The sequence below is a fragment of the Vigna unguiculata genome, chromosome 3 (assembly GCF_037176805.1).
Source record: "Vigna unguiculata cultivar grain cowpea cultivar isolate G323 ecotype 2 chromosome 3, ASM3717680v1, whole genome shotgun sequence".
Classification (NCBI taxonomy): Eukaryota; Viridiplantae; Streptophyta; class Magnoliopsida; order Fabales; family Fabaceae; genus Vigna; species Vigna unguiculata.
In genome coordinates, this window is record NC_140794.1 from 49,401,134 (window position 1) to 49,421,250 (window position 20,117).

Here is a 20,117-nt window from a genome sequence, read left to right on the forward strand (position 1 = left end):
CAGAAGTTGACAAAGCTATGACAGTTAATTTGTAACTAACGAAGTTAATGTAATAACTTCCATTATTCCTCGTATATACATGCGTAAGAATGAAATTTTCCACGCAAGTACTTTGCATAAAACGAGAAGTAAGTGAATATTTATGCAACGAATGATGTTTGGCCTTATCAATTTTATATATCATGCATGGTTTCAAAGAAAGAGTAAAAAACGCGTAAAGTAATACAAAATTATGGTCCAGGACCATGACTATATAAATATCTGGTTTTAGGGTTCTAATAATCTTTGTGTTGGAGATCTTCATTGTACTACGTTGTAGCTTTGATTAGGAAAACATCCATAGGAAGCATCGCGCTCGTTGTTTCAAATTAAGGTGCATACGTATATAGTTGTAAGTAACTGTCATCCCTGTACTACAATAATAGTATATCTTTATTAACTTCATTTTCATCGTATTTAATCTCTTATGCTTGACTTTTCAATGCAATACTGTATTATAATGAATATCATCAATATAATCATTGTCTAAAAGAATTTGGATTCTCTGTTTATTTTTTTATTTTTTTGTGCTGTTTTTTTTATTATATCTCCAAAACAATTTGATAATTATTAATTTTGAAATTTAAAAGTATATTAAAAAAATATTTAAAATACCACATAACTATTTTTAGTGTTCAACATTGGACAGCACCAAAAAATTCTTTAGAGTACATCCTAAAACTTTGATGTAGACTGATTTGATTTGCTAAAAGATAAGTAAAGTCTCACAAAATACAATTTATGTGTCAAAAATGAAAATCGGATGGTACCTCCAACAGTTTTACAATAATTAATTTTCCTCAATTTCTTATATGTAAACTATATTTTAAATTTAAAATGAACAATTTACTATGATATAAAACTATTTTTATACATAAAATTTCTTTTTAAAAATTTAAATATGAAAAGAATAAGGGGTAAAAGAGGTAATATTTAAGAAATTATGTAAAGAGGTAATGATAAAATGACAATTGCTTGAGAAGGTTGAAAAAAAATTGTCTAGTTAAATAAACAATTTTAAACTAAAATAAAAAAAAGAATAAAAAAAATTAAATTTATAAAACATAAAAAAAACCTTTATTAGGTCGATTTATAAAAATAGTCTATAAGGGTTTCTTACTCAATTTAGCTTTCTTTTTCGCATTATTTTTTTTAATTAAACATGTTTTGAGGTATAAAATTTCAAATTACTGTAGTAAAATATAAAAATCAAACTTAATATAAATAGTCTAATTTATAATAATTAATGAAAGTTAAATTAAAACTACGGTCCCTACATTTGTTCCTATTTTTTTTTTGTGTTGATTTTTTCATAAAATAATTTTACAATATATATATATATATATATATATATATATATATATATATATAAATGTTTTCATATAATAAGTGTTCATTACTGATAAATATTAGAAAAAACGACTCACATTTTCTCTTATCAACTCTGAAAAATAATAAAATATTAAATTAAATTATTTCATAAAAATATAAATCAAATTATGTAATAAAAAACTAATACAAATAATTGTAGAATGATAATATAAATTTTGAAGGGTGTCAATATATTATATCTCAAATTGATATGATATATTATCACGATATTATGAAAAAGAATATTAAAATAAAATAAAATATGAAAATATTTCAGATATTTAAATCAAAGTAAGTATAAATAAATAAATTATTTAAGAAATTAAAAAATATTCAATTTATTAAATATATAATATGTTGAAATTTTAGCTTTCTTTGTAAAGACATAGAATTGTCTGTTTCAGTTTTCGTGATACAAACTATATATTTGAGTTTCTCAGCTTTTATTTAATTCTCACAACTCATCCTTGTTTGATTTAAAGGACTGAAAAGTTGGTTATTCTTTGAGGAGTTGGCAAAAGCAATGAAGCGTCCTTTTGGTGTTCCCGAAGAGCCAGAATTCACTGTTGGGTTGGATGTTCCATTTAGCAAGTTGAAGATGGAGCTTCTCAATGAACCTGCGTCCATTATTGTGTTGACTGGTTTTGGAGGATCTGGTAAAACCACTCTGGCTACAAAACTTTGTTGGGATCAACAAGTCATGGGTAAGCCATAACACTTTTTGGTTCTTCTTCTTTAGGATTTACTCAGAAAGTAACAAGAAATTAAAAATTGTTGTATGCATTGAAGAGTTGAAAAACTTCAGATGTTACAGATATATTTCTGTAGTGTAGACATATCTATTTTAAAGCAGAGCTCAATCTTACTGAGCACTGATAGTTATGTTATGTCTTACTTTTGCACATCCTTATCGAACATGGAGAAGCATTTTCTTTGATCATGAGTGTTAGTTATTTTCTTTTTCTTTTTGTAAAACATTAAATATGGTCATTTGTTTTGTTGCAGTGCATGCACATTTTAAGATTGCTCTAGAAAGAATCCCCGGGCTCACTAATCTCTGTGGTTTGTCTAGGTAAATTCAAGGGAAATATATTATTTATCACCTTCTCCAAGTCTCCCAAATTGAAGATTATTGTAGAAAGACTATTTGAACATTGTGGAGACCAAGTGCCAGAGTTTCAAAGCGATGAAGACGCAGTTAATCAATTGGGACTTTTGCTAAGGAAAACTGATGCAGGTCCTGTGTTGTTGGTCCTGGATGATGTCTGGCCTAGCACAGAAGCCATAGTTGAGAAATTTAGAGTACAGATATCAGATTATAAAATTTTAGTGACTTCAAGGGTTGCATTTCCTATATTTGGCTCTCCATTCATCTTAAAACCGCTTGTTCATGAAGATGCAATAACCCTTTTTCGTCACCATGCTCTCTTGAAAAAAAGCAGTTCAATTATTCCTGACGAAGATCTTCTCCAAAAGGTGCTTTTTACACAAGTAACCCCATTCTTGAACATTTGCAGCTGGGGCACCTAATGAATTCTTGTAATCGACCTATTGAATTGTGGCAAAAGATGGTAGAGGAATTGTCTCAAGGTCATTCGATACTTGATTTCAACATTGATTTACTTACATCCCTACAAAAGATCTTAGATGTCTTGGAAGATAATTCCATCATCAAAGAGTGCTTCAAGGACTTGGCTTTATTTCCTGAACACCAAAGAATTCCTGTTGCTGCTCTCGTTGATATCTGGGTAGAGTTGTATGGACTAGATAACAATGGCATGCAAGTAATGGCCATTCTCAACAAATTGGACTCCATGAATTTGGTTAATGTCTTAGTAACAAGGTACAGTCAATGACAACTTATATTTCATCCTAATAGACTCTATACACCAAATAATTCAATAGCTTGTTAGCTCATGAAAGGAAAAGTTGATTCCTTACCAATTATTCCAAAGGTACCAATTAAATTGAGAATTTAAATCTTTTGCATTGTGTAACTCTGCATTTCTTGGTATGAACTACTTTGAGATCAGAAGTAGAATTTGTAAGTAATCTATCATAGAGAGATACTATACTACAATAACTGTGAAAAATACAATAACTGTTTGTGCTATTTTTATCAGGAAAAGTACAAGTGACACAGACAGTTACTACTACAATAATCGTTATGTCATCTTGCATGATATTCTAAGAGACTTGGCAATTTATCAAAGCACGCAAGAACAAACTGAACAGAGAAAAAGACTGATGATTGGCATGGATGACAATAAACCTGAAGGGTGGCTTAGGGAGAAACAGCAAGGCGTTATGATCCGCTTATGCTCAAATATTTTTGGATGGTGCATTGAACAAAAACACCGACAGATTCGTACGAGGACATTGTCTATATCAACCGGTTAGTTATACCTTTCTCTGAACTGTAGACATTTACTTTCAAACTAATAATGGTAAAGAGAAAACCCCTATGATCTACCATTTGTTACTCTTCTACCATTAACACCATATGGGTTGCTTTTGCAGACGAAACATTCACTTCATATTGCTCCAACCTACTACCAGCTCAAGCTGAGGTTCTGATTTTAAATCTTCGAACTAATCGGTACTCCTTTCCAAAGTTACTGAAAAAGATGAGTATACTAAAAGTTCTGATAGTCATGAAGCATGGTTTCCGTCCTTGTGAAATGATCAATTTTGAGGTACTTGGCTCATTAAACAACCTAAAACGAATCAGGCTAGAGAGGATTTTCATTCCTTCCTTTGTCATGTTAAAGAATCTTAAAAAGTTATCACTGTACATGTGTGATACTAGACAGGCTTTCGAAAACAGTGACATGCTGATCTCAGATGCTTTTCCAAATCTAGAGGAGTTGAATATTGAGTATAGCAAAGATATGGTTAGATTGCCTACGGGGCTGTGTAATATCACCTCCTTGAAGATGCTGAGTATCAGTAATTGCCATAAGCTTTCTGAATTGCCTCAAGAAATTGGAAGCTTGGTGAATTTGAAACTCCTAAGGCTGAGTTCTTGTACTGATTTGGAAGGGATACCAAATTCTATTGTAAGACTTTCAAATCTAAGACATATGGACATCTCAAACTGCATCAGCCTTCGTAATTTACCAGAGGACTTCGGCAATTTATGTAATCTTAGAAATTTGTACATGACTAGTTGTGCAAGATGTGAATTGCCACACTCAATCGTCAATCTCAAGAATTTAAAGGAAGTGGTGTGTGATGAAGAGACGGCTGCTTCATGGGAACCTTTCAAGCACATGCTTCCCAATCTAAATATAGATATTCCCCAACTTGATGTTAACTTGAATTGGCTTCATGCAATTCACTCCTAATACCTTGTTCATGCAGTTGTCATTATATCTGCACGTTGTGTTTAACCACACCAGAAAGTAAAGGAATGAAACATGGCTACGTTTGCACATTGGAATATGATGGGAAAAGGAAAGTTCTATATCTATGGTAATTGTTTTTGCTTAGGTTGACTGCCTCCATATTATGTAATTATGTAAAGTGTTAATGTTTGCGAATGATAGCTGTATATTTTTGTATAGTGTTAATGTTTGACTGTAACTTTGGTAGCTAGTATTTTCCCTTCTTTAAACATTATTCATATGTGTTAGCTTACTCATTAATAATCGGCTCATAGCTCATGGTATGTTTACACTATCAATTAGTTAGAAACTATTGTAATAAAATAATATGAAAAATAAATTACATTTATAAATTATCATAAAATTATTTTTTTCGTTTTAAAAAGTTTAAGGTTAAAAAATATGAATTTAATTTTAGTACAATGTTGAATTAGTGTCCAATCTTAAACAACCTCAACACACTACTCTTAAACAAACTTAGCAAACTAATATGTGACAAGTCTAATTTGTCAATTTTTTTTTTTTCAATTTGTCTTCTCTTATCCTAAATTTAAATTATTATTTAAAATGTGAATTTAATCTTGTTGTAAAAGGTGATAGGCTCCTACACGTAGTGGTTCTAAGAATGGTCAAACAAGATGCTTATAACTGTACTTTAAAAATATTATAATATATAATAATTAATATTTGAATTTTAAAATTAAAACATATATTATTAAAATATTAATGTGATGAGCTGTTAGATGCGTATTTATTCTTAGTTGTAAATTTATGAATGCTATTTGGTAGACCTAGGTTGAGTTTTTTTTATTTTGTGCCACTTTTTACTTATTTTTAATATATTAAAAAAATAATATATTTTAAAATATTAAAATTAATGGACATCAATATATATATTTGGTTAAAATACTTTATTGGTCCACGTTTTTTTATCAAAATCTCAAATAGATTTTAAGATTTTTTTTAATCTCAATAAGTCTATATTTTTTGAAAATACTAACAATTAATGAAAAAAGAGGTGTTATGTATATTTATGTTCATTCTTTTAATTTTAAAAATAAATATAAATAATTTTTTAAATTTTATTTTAAATATTTATTTATTTATTTTGTAGATAATATTTTTTATTGAAGATACTTATTTTAGTTTAAAAATAATTAATTTAAAAAATAAACAAATGAAAGAATTAAATATAAAATAATGGTTACTTAAAAATTAAAAAAGTAAAATAGTTATTTAATTTAAACAAACAGTTATTTATTAAAGGACAAAATTAAAAATATAATGAAAATTAATTATTATCATTATTCTTATATTAAAAAGATAAAATAGCACTTGCTTTTTATTATTCAACCACACTTGTTACGAGACAAAGAGTATAACATTTATAACTAAATTATTAGTTAATAAACATTTTCATCAATTAAATACCTTTTGAAATTTATCTCTTCCACTCCTACCTTATAAACACTTAACTCAAAGTTTAGTTAGACCAGCACTCTCTTAACATTTATAGAACGAAAAAAGGGAGATAAAACTCAAAATAAGTACAAATTAGTTTTCTTAAAATTCTCAAAACAAATAAAGAATTCTTTAAATAAATTAGGGTTAATTATGTTTTTCGTCCATCAAGTATTGAATAATTCTAGTTTTCGTCCTCCATCTAAAGATTGATCTATTTAGGTTCCTTACGTTTTGAATTGCATAGAATTGGTCTTCAATTTTAAACGTCTATTAGTTTTAATTGACACCTGACATAAAATTTTCAAGTACCTACATGAAGATATGACGAGTTCAAATTGAAAAGTTTGTTAGGTGTCAATTAAAAATAACGGTGTTTAAAATTGAGGACTAATTCCATGCGATTGAAACGTGAGGGACCTAAATAGATCAACCTTTGGATGGGGGACGAAAACCAAAATCGTTCAACACTTGAAGGACGAAAAACATAATTAACCAAAGAAACTACTTAGTTTTGTATGGCAAATAATTTACATATTTAAATCTTCAATTTTAACAATGATAATAATATAATACAGAATTAAATATGTTTTTAGTCTATGAACTTTAACTTCAAATTGGAATTCGTCTATGTCTAAAATTGTGATATATTTTACTTCTCAAACTTTAGAAAATGAATGCGTAGTCTTTCTGACTGAATGACGTTAACATTTTTTACATATCCAAACATGTTTCATATTAACATTTACATTATTTACATCGTTTGACACATCTTTACCTTACTGTCAAACAAAAAAAATGTAATTTTTACACATTAAGGACCTATTCTCTTGGGTGGATTAAACTGTTCACAGGAATAACTGAGCGCGGATTGATGAATATAGTTGTGTTCCATTGCATTGATTTGGACGGATAAGCGACGACGAATTTGAGGGATCCACAATTTTTTTCATCCACCATCCAAGGAGAAGATTAGCAAGTATTATGAGCAAATTACCATATTGCCCTCGCTTTTCATTTCACACGCAGTACAATATTGCGTGAGAGGTGTTGCGGTCGGGCTGTGATTGGTGTTGTAGGGTGGTGGCGTGAGTAGTGTTGGAGGTGGAGTGGCGCACCGGTGTGTTGGGGTGGTGATAGATGGCACTGGCAGGTGAGGGGTGGTGAGCGAGGCACCTGTGTCATTGTTGCGTGAGGTTGGGATGGCACCGGTGTGGGCACCAGTGTTGTGAGTGGTGTTGCAGGGGGCGTGGCAGGTGTTGGGGTGGTGAGTGGATGGCACTGGCAGGTGAGGGTGGTGAGTGAGGCACCAATGTCTTCTAGTGGTGGTGAGGTGTTGTGTTGTTGCGTGAGGTTGGGATGGCACCGGTGTGGGCATCGATATTGTGCTGAGAAGAGAGAGGGACGACACCGGTTACATAACCGGTGCCTTGTTTTCAAAGGGGGCAACACTGGTTACGACACCGGTGTCGTTGGTTTTTTTTTTTTTTGACCTTTTTCTTTACTTCTTTTGACTTTTTTTTATTTTTTTAACTTTTTTTTAACATTATTTAACTTTAGTTTAAAATTTAATTATATAATTTTTTAAAAAATTTAATTGTGTAATTTTTTTACATTCATAAAAATTTAATTTTTTTTTATTTTAAAATTTTATATAATTTTAATATTTTTTTTAATTCGTATTAATTAATTATAATTATTTTTATAACATCAAATTACAAAATCATTCTCTTTTTTTACACAAGGGTATTATGGTAACTTAATAAATATATCTATTTTAACATATAATTTTATCTATCACATCAATCAAATCTTTCACTAACTTTCATCAAAATTATTTCCAAATTCACTCACTTTATCCTCTAAATCCACTCAAAAAAAACACAAATATCCATCCACCTAAATCTACACAAATCCATCTTCATACTCTTTCCCATATCCATCTACACAAAGGAACACACCCTAAAAATCTTAACATAATTGAATTGAATTAAAAGAACTATATTTATTTATTTTTAAATTTAAAAATCAAAATATATTAAAATTTCAAATATAAACGAATTTGAGTTTTGATTTAAAATTCAGGATTAAAAACATGTAATAAATAATATATTATTGCATATCATATCATCTAACTGTATTATTATATTTTAGTCTCTAAGTGGGGGCTTAATAGTTAAGACTCCGGTGTAAAAAAATTGAGAGCAAATAGAATGTAATATTGGTACTATTAAAATAAAGACGGCGTCGTTTGGCGGGATGCGTGGTGTGCAAGGACGAAAGAAGAGGAAGATGAGATAAATGAAGATATCTCGGATTTGTGAAAAAAGCGGAGAAGAAAAACTCAACTCCATCATCTCCTTCTACACTTAACAAATTCAATTCTCTTCTCTCTGTTTCTTCAGCTTCTTCCTCTTCTTCTATCGTTCATTTTCTTCTGCTTCCTTCAATATCTTCTTCTCGTTCCTCCCGTTTCCCCCTCCAACCATGCTTCATCGCTCACTCCTCTTCAACCATTCGCTTCTTTATCTTCAAACTTACCAATCGCCTCTTGCACGCAATTGCAGAACCTCTCTTCACTTACAACGCCCTTCCATCATTACCTACTCTCCAGGTTGCAGGTAAACAATCCTGTCCCTCCATTATTCACTCTTTTCTTTAAAATATTCTTTTCCATTTTATTTGATCTTTTATTTTCAATAAAAAAAAAAAAAGCGATTTAAAGAAACCAAATATCAGATGTTAAAAAAATAAGCTGTTTATTTTTTATTGGTTGAAAACTTAATATATACGTAAAAATAAAGTTGACAAATCACGTGTGGTGGTTGTTGCTGATAACGTTTCCACCACTTTGCGCAGAAAGTCATCTATGTTGTTTTTCCTATGAAATTTCCTAAAAGTATCGTGACAACACATGCATAAGAGAAAATAATTTAAGACCATACGGTTTCCACAATAATTGTAGATTTCGATTCGTTCAATAGTTCTTTGTTTTTTATTTCCATTGAATAAATTCTCCACCTTACACGCGCCCCACCTTTCAAGGCAGGAACGTACGTTTAAAACGCTCAAGAAAGTGATTTATTGCGCTTTAATTTAAACATCTTGGACGGGTTCCTCGATCTAAGGCTGTAATTTCTATCAACTTGACTGGAATGTATATATAAAATCAAAAAATGCGAATTGGAATTTGGTGACATGTTCTTCTAGATATTAATTGATATAGAAAATTATTTAATTTATCCTTTTTCTTTTACTCATTAAATAAGAAAAGATGATTTCTTACCGTTCTTTCTCTCCTATTTCAATCAAAGTACCTGGTCCACATTATTAACTTCTACTTTGGAACGTTGAAAAATAAGAAAAAGAAAAGGTAATCCAGTGAAACAAAAGCACGATGGAGAATATGAATTGTAAAAAGTTAGCCAAGCTCGCAGGTTTTTAAATTAGAGGGACTGACGTAAATCAAACAAAAGTTTTTTTTTTTTTTAAGGTTTAAATATATTTTTCGTCCTCATTTACATAGTATTTCTTGTGGGTGGTTCTTATTTTAATAGAATGTTTAAAATGGTCATCATTTTGACCGAATGTTTAAAATGGTTTTCATTTTCGTAATTCGTGTTTTATTTGGTCATTTTCTGTGACGCCGTTTAAATCAGTAACGAAGAACATGTGACATTTGTTTGTAGTATGTATTACGTTGCATTGAGTATGTTACGTGTACTGTACACTGTACAGGTGTGGTAATTTAGAAACATGCAAAACATCATAACAATCCAAGCAGAACTAAATCCTAAAATAGAATTACGAAAACCCTAATCTATGAGTAAACACAACCCAGAAAACCCTAAAGCCACCTTGTTGATGATGATTAATTGGAAAATTGAAATGAAGAGTGCGATTGCAATCCAACAATGAAATAACTTGCTTTCTCTACAAATCCGAGTTTAAGAAAGACAAAGATGAATAAATCGCCTCCAACAATAAAGAGCACGACTGCGATTCAACTCAAGCCTAATTGCAAAATTTCTCCTAAACTGGAAAGTTAACGTTAATTAGCTATTTGTACAGTAGATGTAGCACACCCCAAATACAATGCAAAGTAATATAAAATAAAACACAAATTGCGAAAATGAGAATCATTTTAAATATTCGATAAAGATGAGAAACATTTTAAATATTTTGTTAAAATTATTAAAATGAGATCCGCAACAAACACTAATACAATGAGAACGAAAAAAGGTATTTAAGTTTTTTTAATATATATTTTGTACTGAACAACCTAAATATTATCTCATTAATTAAAGCATCTACGCGTCTTTTAGAACGTTGAAATGGCGAAAGTCACTGGAAACGAACACGAAGAACTCAACGCAGATTCCAAATCCAGCTTTCTATGCTGATAATAAATACTGCGTTTCGCGCTCTCATTTTAATCTTTTCAATATTTCAATAGCAACCAACTTACCGTTGCTTCGCTCCAAATCGCAAATTTAATTATCCCCAAGAAGAAGGACTCAAGACGCAAAAACACTACTTCATAGGAGGTTTGAGCAATTTTCTCAAAGGCACGAGTTTTTTATTTTGGACTTTGATGTCTCAGAGTATATAGATAACTGTCTCATTTTGTTCTACAATTTCAATTTTATGCAACATCACTGACTTTTGTCTTTCACAACTTGTTCCTTGTTTGATTGAGCAGAGGAAGGAAGCAAAAGATTGGCTGTCATGGGAGAGACCAATCAACTTGTTATTTTGACAAGATTTCAAGATGCTATCAGAATGGTCATGGACATAGTTGAAAAAGGTAGGAAGAACAAAAGGAGCAAGCGGATACTTAGGTCAACCCTAAAAAATATGACTCTAGTGGTGCAAGAGATAAAGCAATACAATGAACACTTGAATCCACCCAGAGAAGAAATCATCACTCTTGTCAAAGAAAAAGATGCAGGGGAAAAGCTTGTGTGCAATTCATGCTCCCGGAGCTTGTGGTGGACCAAATTTCTATCTTGGTTTTCACTCTACGAGGAGGGTCTTTTGCATCAGAAGAATGATTCGCGTACTGCGGATGACAAGCAAGTTAAGGATATAAAAAATACACTGTACAAGTTGAGAGAGATTATTGAGCTTCTTGATATGGAGAATTTTGAGCAGAAGATTAAAGGAGCTGGAATGACAATTAAGTCTCCTTATGGTGTTCCTGAAAACCCAGAATTTACTGTTGGCTTCGGTCCACTGTTGAGCAAGTTGAAGATGGAGGTTCTCCAGGAGGAAGGTGTGTCCACCCTTTTGTTGTCTGGCCTGGGTGGATCAGGTAAAACAACCTTGGCTACAATGCTCTGCAAGGATAAAGAAGTCAAGGGTAAGTGATCATTCTTCTTTGGTCCTCTCATTCCTGATAGATTGGCTGACTAATTCTTTATAACTTCATTTGTAGATCCCCTAACCAATTCTTCATAAGTCATCTACATTCATAAAGAATTTTGTTTTGAGTGATAGTTATCCCCTAATCAATTCTTCATAACTTCATTTATAGGTCCTCTATCTCATAGTAAAAGACAGACGAGAAAAAGATCTCTGAAAATTTGCTTGTAGTGATAGTTATGCCCTCACCAATGCTTTCATGAATTCACTTATATATCCTCTATCTCATACATACAATTCTCTGTCATAAACTATTCAACTTTCACTAAAGATAGTAGAAGAAAGGGATGAAAAATGTTCGTTTGAAAATTGCAAACATCTATGGAAGTTTATACGTAACAGATGAAAATTGTGGCAAGCCAAATGTTTTGAATCCCTATTTCTGTGATATAGGACAGTTTAAAGCAGAGTTCATACTTTCTGTACACTGATATCCTTTGATAGATTGTTTTTGTTTCGTTCAAGACATCAAAACAAATGCTGTGGTCTGACAGATCTCTTTGCTTACACCAGGTAAATTCAAGAACAATATTTTGTTTGTCACCATCTCCCAAACGCCTAAGTTGAAGAATATCGTAGAGAGATTATTTGAACATTGTGGCTACCACGTGCCTGAGTTTGTAAGTGATGAAGATGCAATTAAACGGTTGGAAATTTTGATGAGGAAAATTGAGGGAAGTCCACTGTTGTTGGTCTTGGATGATGTTTGGCCCAGCTCGGAAGCCCTTGTTGAGAAGTTTAAATTCCAGATGTCTGATTATAAAATTTTGGTGATTTCAAGGGTTGCATTTCCTAAATTTGGCACCCAATTCATCTTGAAACCCCTTGCTCACGAAGATGCAATGACTCTTTTCCGTCACCACGCCCTCTTGGATGAAAGAAGTTCAAAATGCAGTTTAAGTATTCCTAACGAAGAAATTGTCCAAAAGGTGCTTATTCCTTACTTTCTGACATGGATGTGTAATCTATAACTGTCCTTCTTGTCTGAAGTCATTCACTTGAAGTAGGCATCTCAAGATAGGAAGAACATAACCACTTGCAATTAAAATAAAACTTATTGATGAGTTAAGAGAGTAGAAATCTATGTTTTAACCCCCAAAAGCAATATCATGGTAGATAACCTAGGTACGACCTTTTGTTTACTAACCTTATTTGCATGCACTGAAATGCAGGTTGTGAGATATTGCAAGGGTTTACCGCTTGCCATTAAAGTGATTGGTAGATCACTGAGTAATCAGTCTCTTGAGTTGTGGCAAAAGACGCTGGATGAGTTATCACAAGGTCATTCTATACTTGATTCTAGTACTGAATTAATTTCATGCTTCCAAAAGCTCTTGGATGTTTTAGAAGATAATCCCATTACCAAGGAGTGCTTCATGGACCTTGGGTTATTTCCTGAAGATCAAAGAATTCCCCTTCCTGCTCTCATTGACATGTGGGCAGAATTGTACAAATTAGATGATGATGGCATAGAGGCAATGGAAATCATAAAAAAGTTAGACTCCATGAATCTGGCTAATCTTTTAGTAGCAAGGTGAGATGACTAGTTATTTTTATCTTTCCAGCTTCTTAACATAAATAAACTGAATTTTACTCAAACAAATAATTCAATAGCATGTGTAGTTCATGCAAGAATCAATTAGTAACTTATAAATAGATCCAAATGACCATTTCTCTTGGAGTGAATGTAATCTTCGCACATCATGCAACTCTACATTTTTTTAACTCATGTTGAAATTCGTAATTTTTCTATCTAATAGAGAGCGTGTATTATATAATCTTGTGGGATAATTTCTCTTTTTACTAAAGATTTTTTTTTTCCTGCTCCTTTACCAGGAGAAACACAAGTGACTCAGACAATTACTACTACAATAATCACTTTGTCGTCCTTCATGATCTTCTAAGAGATCTTGCAATTTATCAGAACAACCGGGAACCAATTGATCACAGAAAGAGAATTATTACTGGCATAAATGAAAATCAAAGTCAACGGTGGCTTGGGGAAAAGCAACACGGCATGTTGTCCCGCTTGTTGTCAAAATATCGCGGATGGTGTGTCAAACAGACTATTCAACAGGTCTCAGCCCGCACATTGTCGCTGTCAACTGGTTAGTTCTACCGTTTTTGAAGTGTATACTTTTAAATGTTAAAAACTGCTAATAAGAAAGTAGAATTGATTTGCCGCTGATTACATTTGCCCCAACTGACATCATATGGGTTGTTTTTGCAGATGAAACTTGTGCTTCATATTGGTCCGACTTACAACCATCCCAAGCAGAAGTTCTGATTTTAAATCTTCAAACTAAGAAGTACACCTTTCCAGAGTTCATGGAGAAAATGATTAAATTAAAAGTTCTTATCATGACAAATTATGGTTTTCATTATTCTGAAGTGGACAATTTCCAACTACTAGGTTCTGTATCGAACCTGAAAAGAATCAGACTAGAGCGGATTTCTGTTCCTCACTTGGGCGCATTGAAAAATCTTAAAAAGTTATCTCTCTACATGTGTAGTAACATAAGCCAGGCTTTTGAAAATGGCACCATCCTAGCTTCAGATTCATTTCCAAGTTTATTAGATTTGAACATTGACTATTGCAAGGATATGGTCAAATTGCCTAATGGGATCTGTGACATTACCTCTCTAAAGAAGCTCAGCATTACTAATTGCCACAAACTTTGTTCTCTGCCCCAAGAAATTGGACAGTTGTTGAATTTGGAACTCCTGAACCTAAGTACCTGTACTGACTTGGAAGAGATACCAGATTCTATTCAAAACCTCGCTAAGCTAAGACTTCTTAACATCTCAAACTGCATAAGCCTTTCAAATTTACCAGAGGAATTTGGCAATTTATGTAATCTCAGAAATCTCAATATGACAAGCTGTGCAAGATGTGAATTGCCATACTCAATAACCAATCTTGAGAATTTAAAAGTAGTGGTATGCGATGAGGAGACAGCAGCCTCATGGGAAGCATTCGAAGCTATGCTTCCCAACCTGAAGGTGGAGGTTCCTCAAGTTGATGTTAACCTAAACTGGCTTCATTCAATAAGCTCCTAACTCCTAGGACCTGTTCTGCTTCATGGAAGGAAACATTTGAAGCTATGCTTTCCAATCCTAAAGTCAGAGAGGTTCCTCAAATTGATGTTAACGTAAATGGCTTACCAATAGCCGCGAGTATTTTATGTATATTGTATAAAAGTTTCTACAATAACTCTACTTTTGTCACCAAATGTGATGTATTTGCCTGTTTCATGCAAGTTGCAAACAGCAGAAGATAATTGAAAAAGGTAGGAGATTGCGTGTAATGTTTGTGATGTCATGAATTGACATGCTTAGTACTACTACGTGTTGTAAGTTTGCTCACTTCTGAACTTCTATAAAGTATGCCTTTTATCTTAGAATTTAAACTTTTGTCCCTCGAATTTTTCGTTCTAATTCAGTCCCTGACAAATGTGATGTATTCTTTATCCGAAATCCAGTGTCGCAATAAAATAAACCTTGGAAGGGACACGTCTAACGACTTCTTGCAAGGTAGATACATAATCATCTTCATTATCATATATTTGCTAATATCCATAATCTTGTTTCTTAACTCACAAAGTGTTTTGTTTATTAACGATGCAAAAGCTGGAGTTTCTAGTTTCTAACTGTCGCACAGAACTACGAACTTCTCAAGGGACTCCTTCTCTGTCGTTTTATGGAGCAGATACGCTTCGGCACATTTCTCATGTTGTAACTTGTAACATATTTTAAGATCATCCTTCGTCTCATCACGTGATTCTTTTGTCTTGGTATGTAATAATTTATTGAATAGCTTTATATCTTTCGTATAAACTCAAATGACAAACCTCTAATTCCACAAAAGAAAGTATTTAAATTTAAATTTTAATAGTTAGGAAGATGTTTATGAATATATTTATGTTAGGGTTAAATATGTTTTTGGTCTCTCAAGTTTCAATGAATTTTGTAATTAGTCTCTCTTCGAAACTTGATATCAATTTAGTCTTTTATCTTTAAAAATGTGTGGATTTAGTTATTCTTACCAAATTTTGTTAAGTTTATTTTGACATTTTAAATGCATTTTATGATAATATTTAAGTTAACATTGAAGCGAAAGTGTGTCAAACTGTGTAAACAATTCAAATACTATCATGAAATGGGCTTGAAACGTCAGATAAACTTAACAAAATTTGGTAAGAAGTACTAAATCCATACATGTCTAAAGATGAAGGACTAAATTAGTATTAAGTTTCGAAAAGGGACTAATTCCAAAATTCACTAAAACTTGAGGGATAAAAACAATTTTAACCCTTTATGTTATATATGTTTATCATCTCTTTCGATTTTAATTTATATAGTAATATTTGAAAATGAAAAATTGTATTAGAGTTATGATACAAAATAAGAAAGAGACACTCAAAGAAATTATGCATGAATAAGAGAAACTTCACCATTGGCAAACTTCATCTTCTCTTTTCCTTGCCAAAAACAAACTTCTCCACTATGCATGATAAATTATCACTTCACACATTCTTTGTCTTTGGTAGTGCACTAAAATTATGGTGTCTTATTTGGACTTTTCTTTTGTAGATTATATTTGTCACAACCAGAGTGAACTCTTTATCATAGATAAGGTCTTCTCCAACAAATATTGGCTCTTTTTATCTTTTTTAAGACTCTCGTGAACTTATCCTTCAATGATAGTGATATCTTACGAATTGCATATTTGAAGCTATTGGCACTCGAAACACTTTAGTAATTCAGATTGTTCTTTGGTGGTAAGGTTTAGGATGAGAGAAACATGTTGCTATGTGATTCGGGGAAACAATAACACAACCAAATTTACTAGAGAATATAACTGATATAATTTTCCCTAACTTGCAAGAATTTATGAGGAGCAACTCTCAAAAAATGACAATAATAAATCCCCAAAAACGCAAACAAAGACATCAAGATTTTTAACGTAAAAAATCCCTCAAAACAAAAGTAAAAATCACGAGTCGTCTAGATCAAAAAAATAGTTCCACTATAATAAAGAGTATAAATGAGTTTTAACCAAAGGTACAAAAATAGTGCTAACACCCAACCAAACAACAAAACAACAAAGCTTGCAAAGTTGAAGAACAAAGAGAAAAGAAACCTAAAAACACAACTGCACTACAAACTCAATTTCTCCCAACTCAGACCTCGTATTGACAATTCGAACAATCAAAATGAAGAATGTGATGTTTCAAACCTGCTATCAAATTTTAAACACGATCTAACAGTGAACGAATTTGTAGTGTTAATTTTACAATGACAGATCGGTGAAAAATGTGAACAAATTTTTATCTCTTCTCTCTCAATGTATTAGTGTTCTAAGTGGATTTTGAATCTTCCTTTTTTGTGTCTATCTTACTTTCTGACACTCTCTCTCATATACGTGAGCTTCTCAACTCTTAGGTCTTTTCTCCACATAGGAAGGGAGCCCAATACGCAAATCTCCCCCTCACAACTATGTGGAGATAACTGTCAAACCAGTGATCACACAACAAACTTCAAATTTTCCTCTTGGCAATGCTTTAGTCATCATATCATCACCATTATCATCTGTATAAACATTTTCCAATTCCAATAACTTAGCATCCAAAACATCATGTATCCAATGATACCTCACATCAATATGTTTGAATCTAGAATGGAAAGTTGGATTCTTACCAAGATGGATAACACTCTAACTATCAACAAACAATGGATAGTTATCTTGCACAAAACCAAGCTCCCGCAAGAATTTTTTCAGCCATAATAATCCCTTGCATGCTTCAGTAATGACAATGAACTTTGCTTCTGTAGTAGACAATGCTACGCACATCTTCATTCTTGATTGCCAAGCCATTGCTCCCCTTGCAAATATTTTGGAGATGAACAATATTGCTTTATTTTAAAAAAATTAGACTGGGTTGAGTAAAAATTTCAAATATAAAAACTAAATTGAATACAAGACGTTACCATGTGACATTGTTACAAACACATGATATTAACTCGCCATGTGACATTGATACTATCATGTGACACAACAATGACCTAACACTTGTCAAAAATTAAATTAAATTAAATTAAATTAAAAATTAAAAATACTATGAACTCACATGTAATATGTACATATACCAGATTAACACCTATCTAACATAAAATGTCTAATTGGACTCTATAAAAAATGAGGACTTAATTAAAGCAAATAAAATAAAAGTTATGACCCTAGATGAATAATTCAAACAAATAAGAGGACCAAACATGAGTTTTAAATGTAAGTTTATGATATAAACAAATATAAAATAACATATTTTTTTTTTACAAAATATCTGTAATAAACAATAACTAAATAAGTAGTGAGAAACAAGTTGGACTAAGTTATTCATATTTCATGTTGACTATTCATTAAATGATTGATACACTGAGCTGCAGCATTAAAACTGGTCCATTATGCAATGTGGGTCACTTTCGCACGTCCATCCCACAGGAGAAAAGAAAAACATCCGAACTGTTTATTGTGGTTACCAAAGTGTGCAGTGACGCAAAAGGGTAATCAGATTCATCAGGAGCCAAATCTAGGAAAAACAACCTTGAAGTCATCGAAATTTTATAATCTGACATCTGGAATTTAAATTTCTCATCAAGGGATTCAGATCCAACAACCTCAATCGTTTACCTGCATCTTCATCGCTTTGAAACTCAGATCCAGCTGCAGAGAAGCTCTTGTTGGGAAATTTGAATTTCAAATGTCAGATTATAAAACATTGGTAACTTCAATCCAAGTCTTGGTCCTCAAATCGATTAATAACTGATTGCAGATTGTCGCGTAGGATAACAATTGCTGTTCTTTTATTTGCTTGCAAGCACTGAATGCAGGTTGTGAGAGGACGGAGTGGAGCAGTGCAGATTAGAAGAGTATAATTCTTTCATAGCTATCACGAGCTTGTTACATGTTATTTGTATTCAAAGTTATCTAAATAGGAATAGATTAGTATGCTTTTGTATAAAATCCAACAATTGTATGGGTTTTTTCCATGAAAGTTCTCTCCTATTCTTTGAGATCTATAATCTTAACCACATGGATGAGTTTTCTTACAGGAAAACCACTCCGTTGTGCCGTCAGAATTTGGCAAAAGATTGGGAGAAGTCACCACAAGGTTAATCTACTTTTCATATACACTTTTAAATTGCTAACATCTTTTTGTTATGACGTAACGAAAGCACATTTTTATTTGTATTTGCATTTTTTAAAATTTTAAAAGAACTAACTTCTTATTAAATATTATGATAGACAAATTATAAAAAATGAATAATTCTCTATTCAAGTAAAATTGAATGTAATAGTAAAAGAAGAGAGTTAAAAACTATTATCTTATATTTAGTAGAAAATACTTATATTTAGGAGAAATTAAAAAATATATATATTATACATACTAAATGAGAAATTCTCGTTATACATAGATTATGAAGGAATTAATAATAAAATATCAATATCTCTTTTATTTATAATATGTTATATTTATGTAAAATATTTTAATGTGTAAATTTGAAGAAAGTTTAGTATATCATGTTATACATGTTTCTTTAAATAGTATGGATTTTCACCGATAATTTTAAGAAGTCAAAGTGATAGATTTAAAATCTATATATTTCATCATTTTCATTAATATAACAAAAATGTCATCACTTCAATTTTAAATTTTTAAACTTATTAATAACTAAATCCATACTAAAACTTTTAGTAATTTATTTTTTAATATGAATAATCTTAATTTTTCCAAAAAAATCATCTTCATTTTATTTAAGATTTTGATAATCTTTATTATAGAAAATCATCTTTTCATTAACTATTAAAAAAAAGTTAAAATAATACGAATTAAGTTATATTACAATAAAATGTAGTTGACTTTTTAAAAAAAAAATTGACATAGTTCAAATGTGATTAATAAATTATTTAAATTTAGATAATTAAGAGTATCACGATAAAATTTTCAAGTTAAAGTTTTAAATTAATCTTGCCCTGTATACTATAAAATTCAAAAGATAAAATTTGTTCACTTGTTGAAAGGGAAATTTATTGATATAATTTCATTGATTTGAATTAAGAGAGATATTAAATATATCCATAAACATAATTATTAAAAGAGAAGAAAATGATAATTAAGCTACAATTAAATATTATTGGTAACAAAGAAAACACTTTAGTATTCATTTTTCTTTTTATATTTCTAAAAAGTATTACGAAAGATTCATGAAATAGAAAAGTATTATATTATGAAAGTTATATTTTATTATTTCATTAGGAAGTGAGATAAAAGAGGGTTATCTTTTGATTCTTCAAGAGAATGGAATAGAACATATGAATCCTAAGAGTAGACATAATGAATTTATGTTCAACATTTTTTTTAGGGGTGGCAAAAT

At 31.2% G+C, this 20,117-nt stretch overlaps 3 protein-coding genes across 5 annotated transcripts; all 3 read left to right on the forward strand.

Moving 5' to 3' along the window:
* The first annotated feature begins 1,933 nt into the window (after positions 1–1,933).
* LOC146887930 (putative disease resistance protein At5g66900) lies at positions 1,934–2,940 on the forward strand. Its single transcript, XM_085670468.1, has 2 exons — positions 1,934–2,114; positions 2,483–2,940. Exons 1-2 carry the CDS (start codon positions 1,934–1,936, stop codon positions 2,938–2,940), a joined length of 639 nt encoding a protein of 212 aa, XP_085526594.1.
* Positions 2,448–4,952, forward strand: LOC114179739 (Leucine-rich repeat (LRR) family protein). Its single transcript, XM_028066164.2, has 3 exons — positions 2,448–3,253; positions 3,534–3,805; positions 3,931–4,952. The coding sequence occupies exons 1-3, from the start codon at positions 2,940–2,942 to the stop codon at positions 4,755–4,757; spliced, it is 1,413 nt and encodes a 470-aa protein (XP_027921965.2). The 5' UTR covers positions 2,448–2,939; the 3' UTR covers positions 4,758–4,952.
* Positions 4,953–8,581: 3,629 nt separating this feature from the next.
* LOC114175934 (putative disease resistance protein At5g66900) lies at positions 8,582–15,085 on the forward strand. 3 transcript variants are annotated; one of them, XM_028060787.2, is made up of 6 exons: positions 8,582–8,878; positions 10,960–11,619; positions 12,195–12,610; positions 12,854–13,215; positions 13,518–13,789; positions 13,912–15,085. In XM_028060787.2, exons 2-6 carry the CDS (start codon positions 10,986–10,988, stop codon positions 14,739–14,741), a joined length of 2,514 nt encoding a protein of 837 aa, XP_027916588.1. In that variant the 5' UTR covers positions 8,582–8,878; positions 10,960–10,985; the 3' UTR covers positions 14,742–15,085. The 3 variants fall into 3 exon arrangements, with proteins under 3 accessions (XP_027916588.1, XP_027916586.1, XP_027916587.1); XM_028060785.2 differs by lacking the exon at positions 8,582–8,878 and adding an exon at positions 10,567–10,825; XM_028060786.2 differs by lacking the exon at positions 8,582–8,878 and adding an exon at positions 10,575–10,804.
* The last annotated feature ends 5,032 nt before the right edge of the window (positions 15,086–20,117 follow it).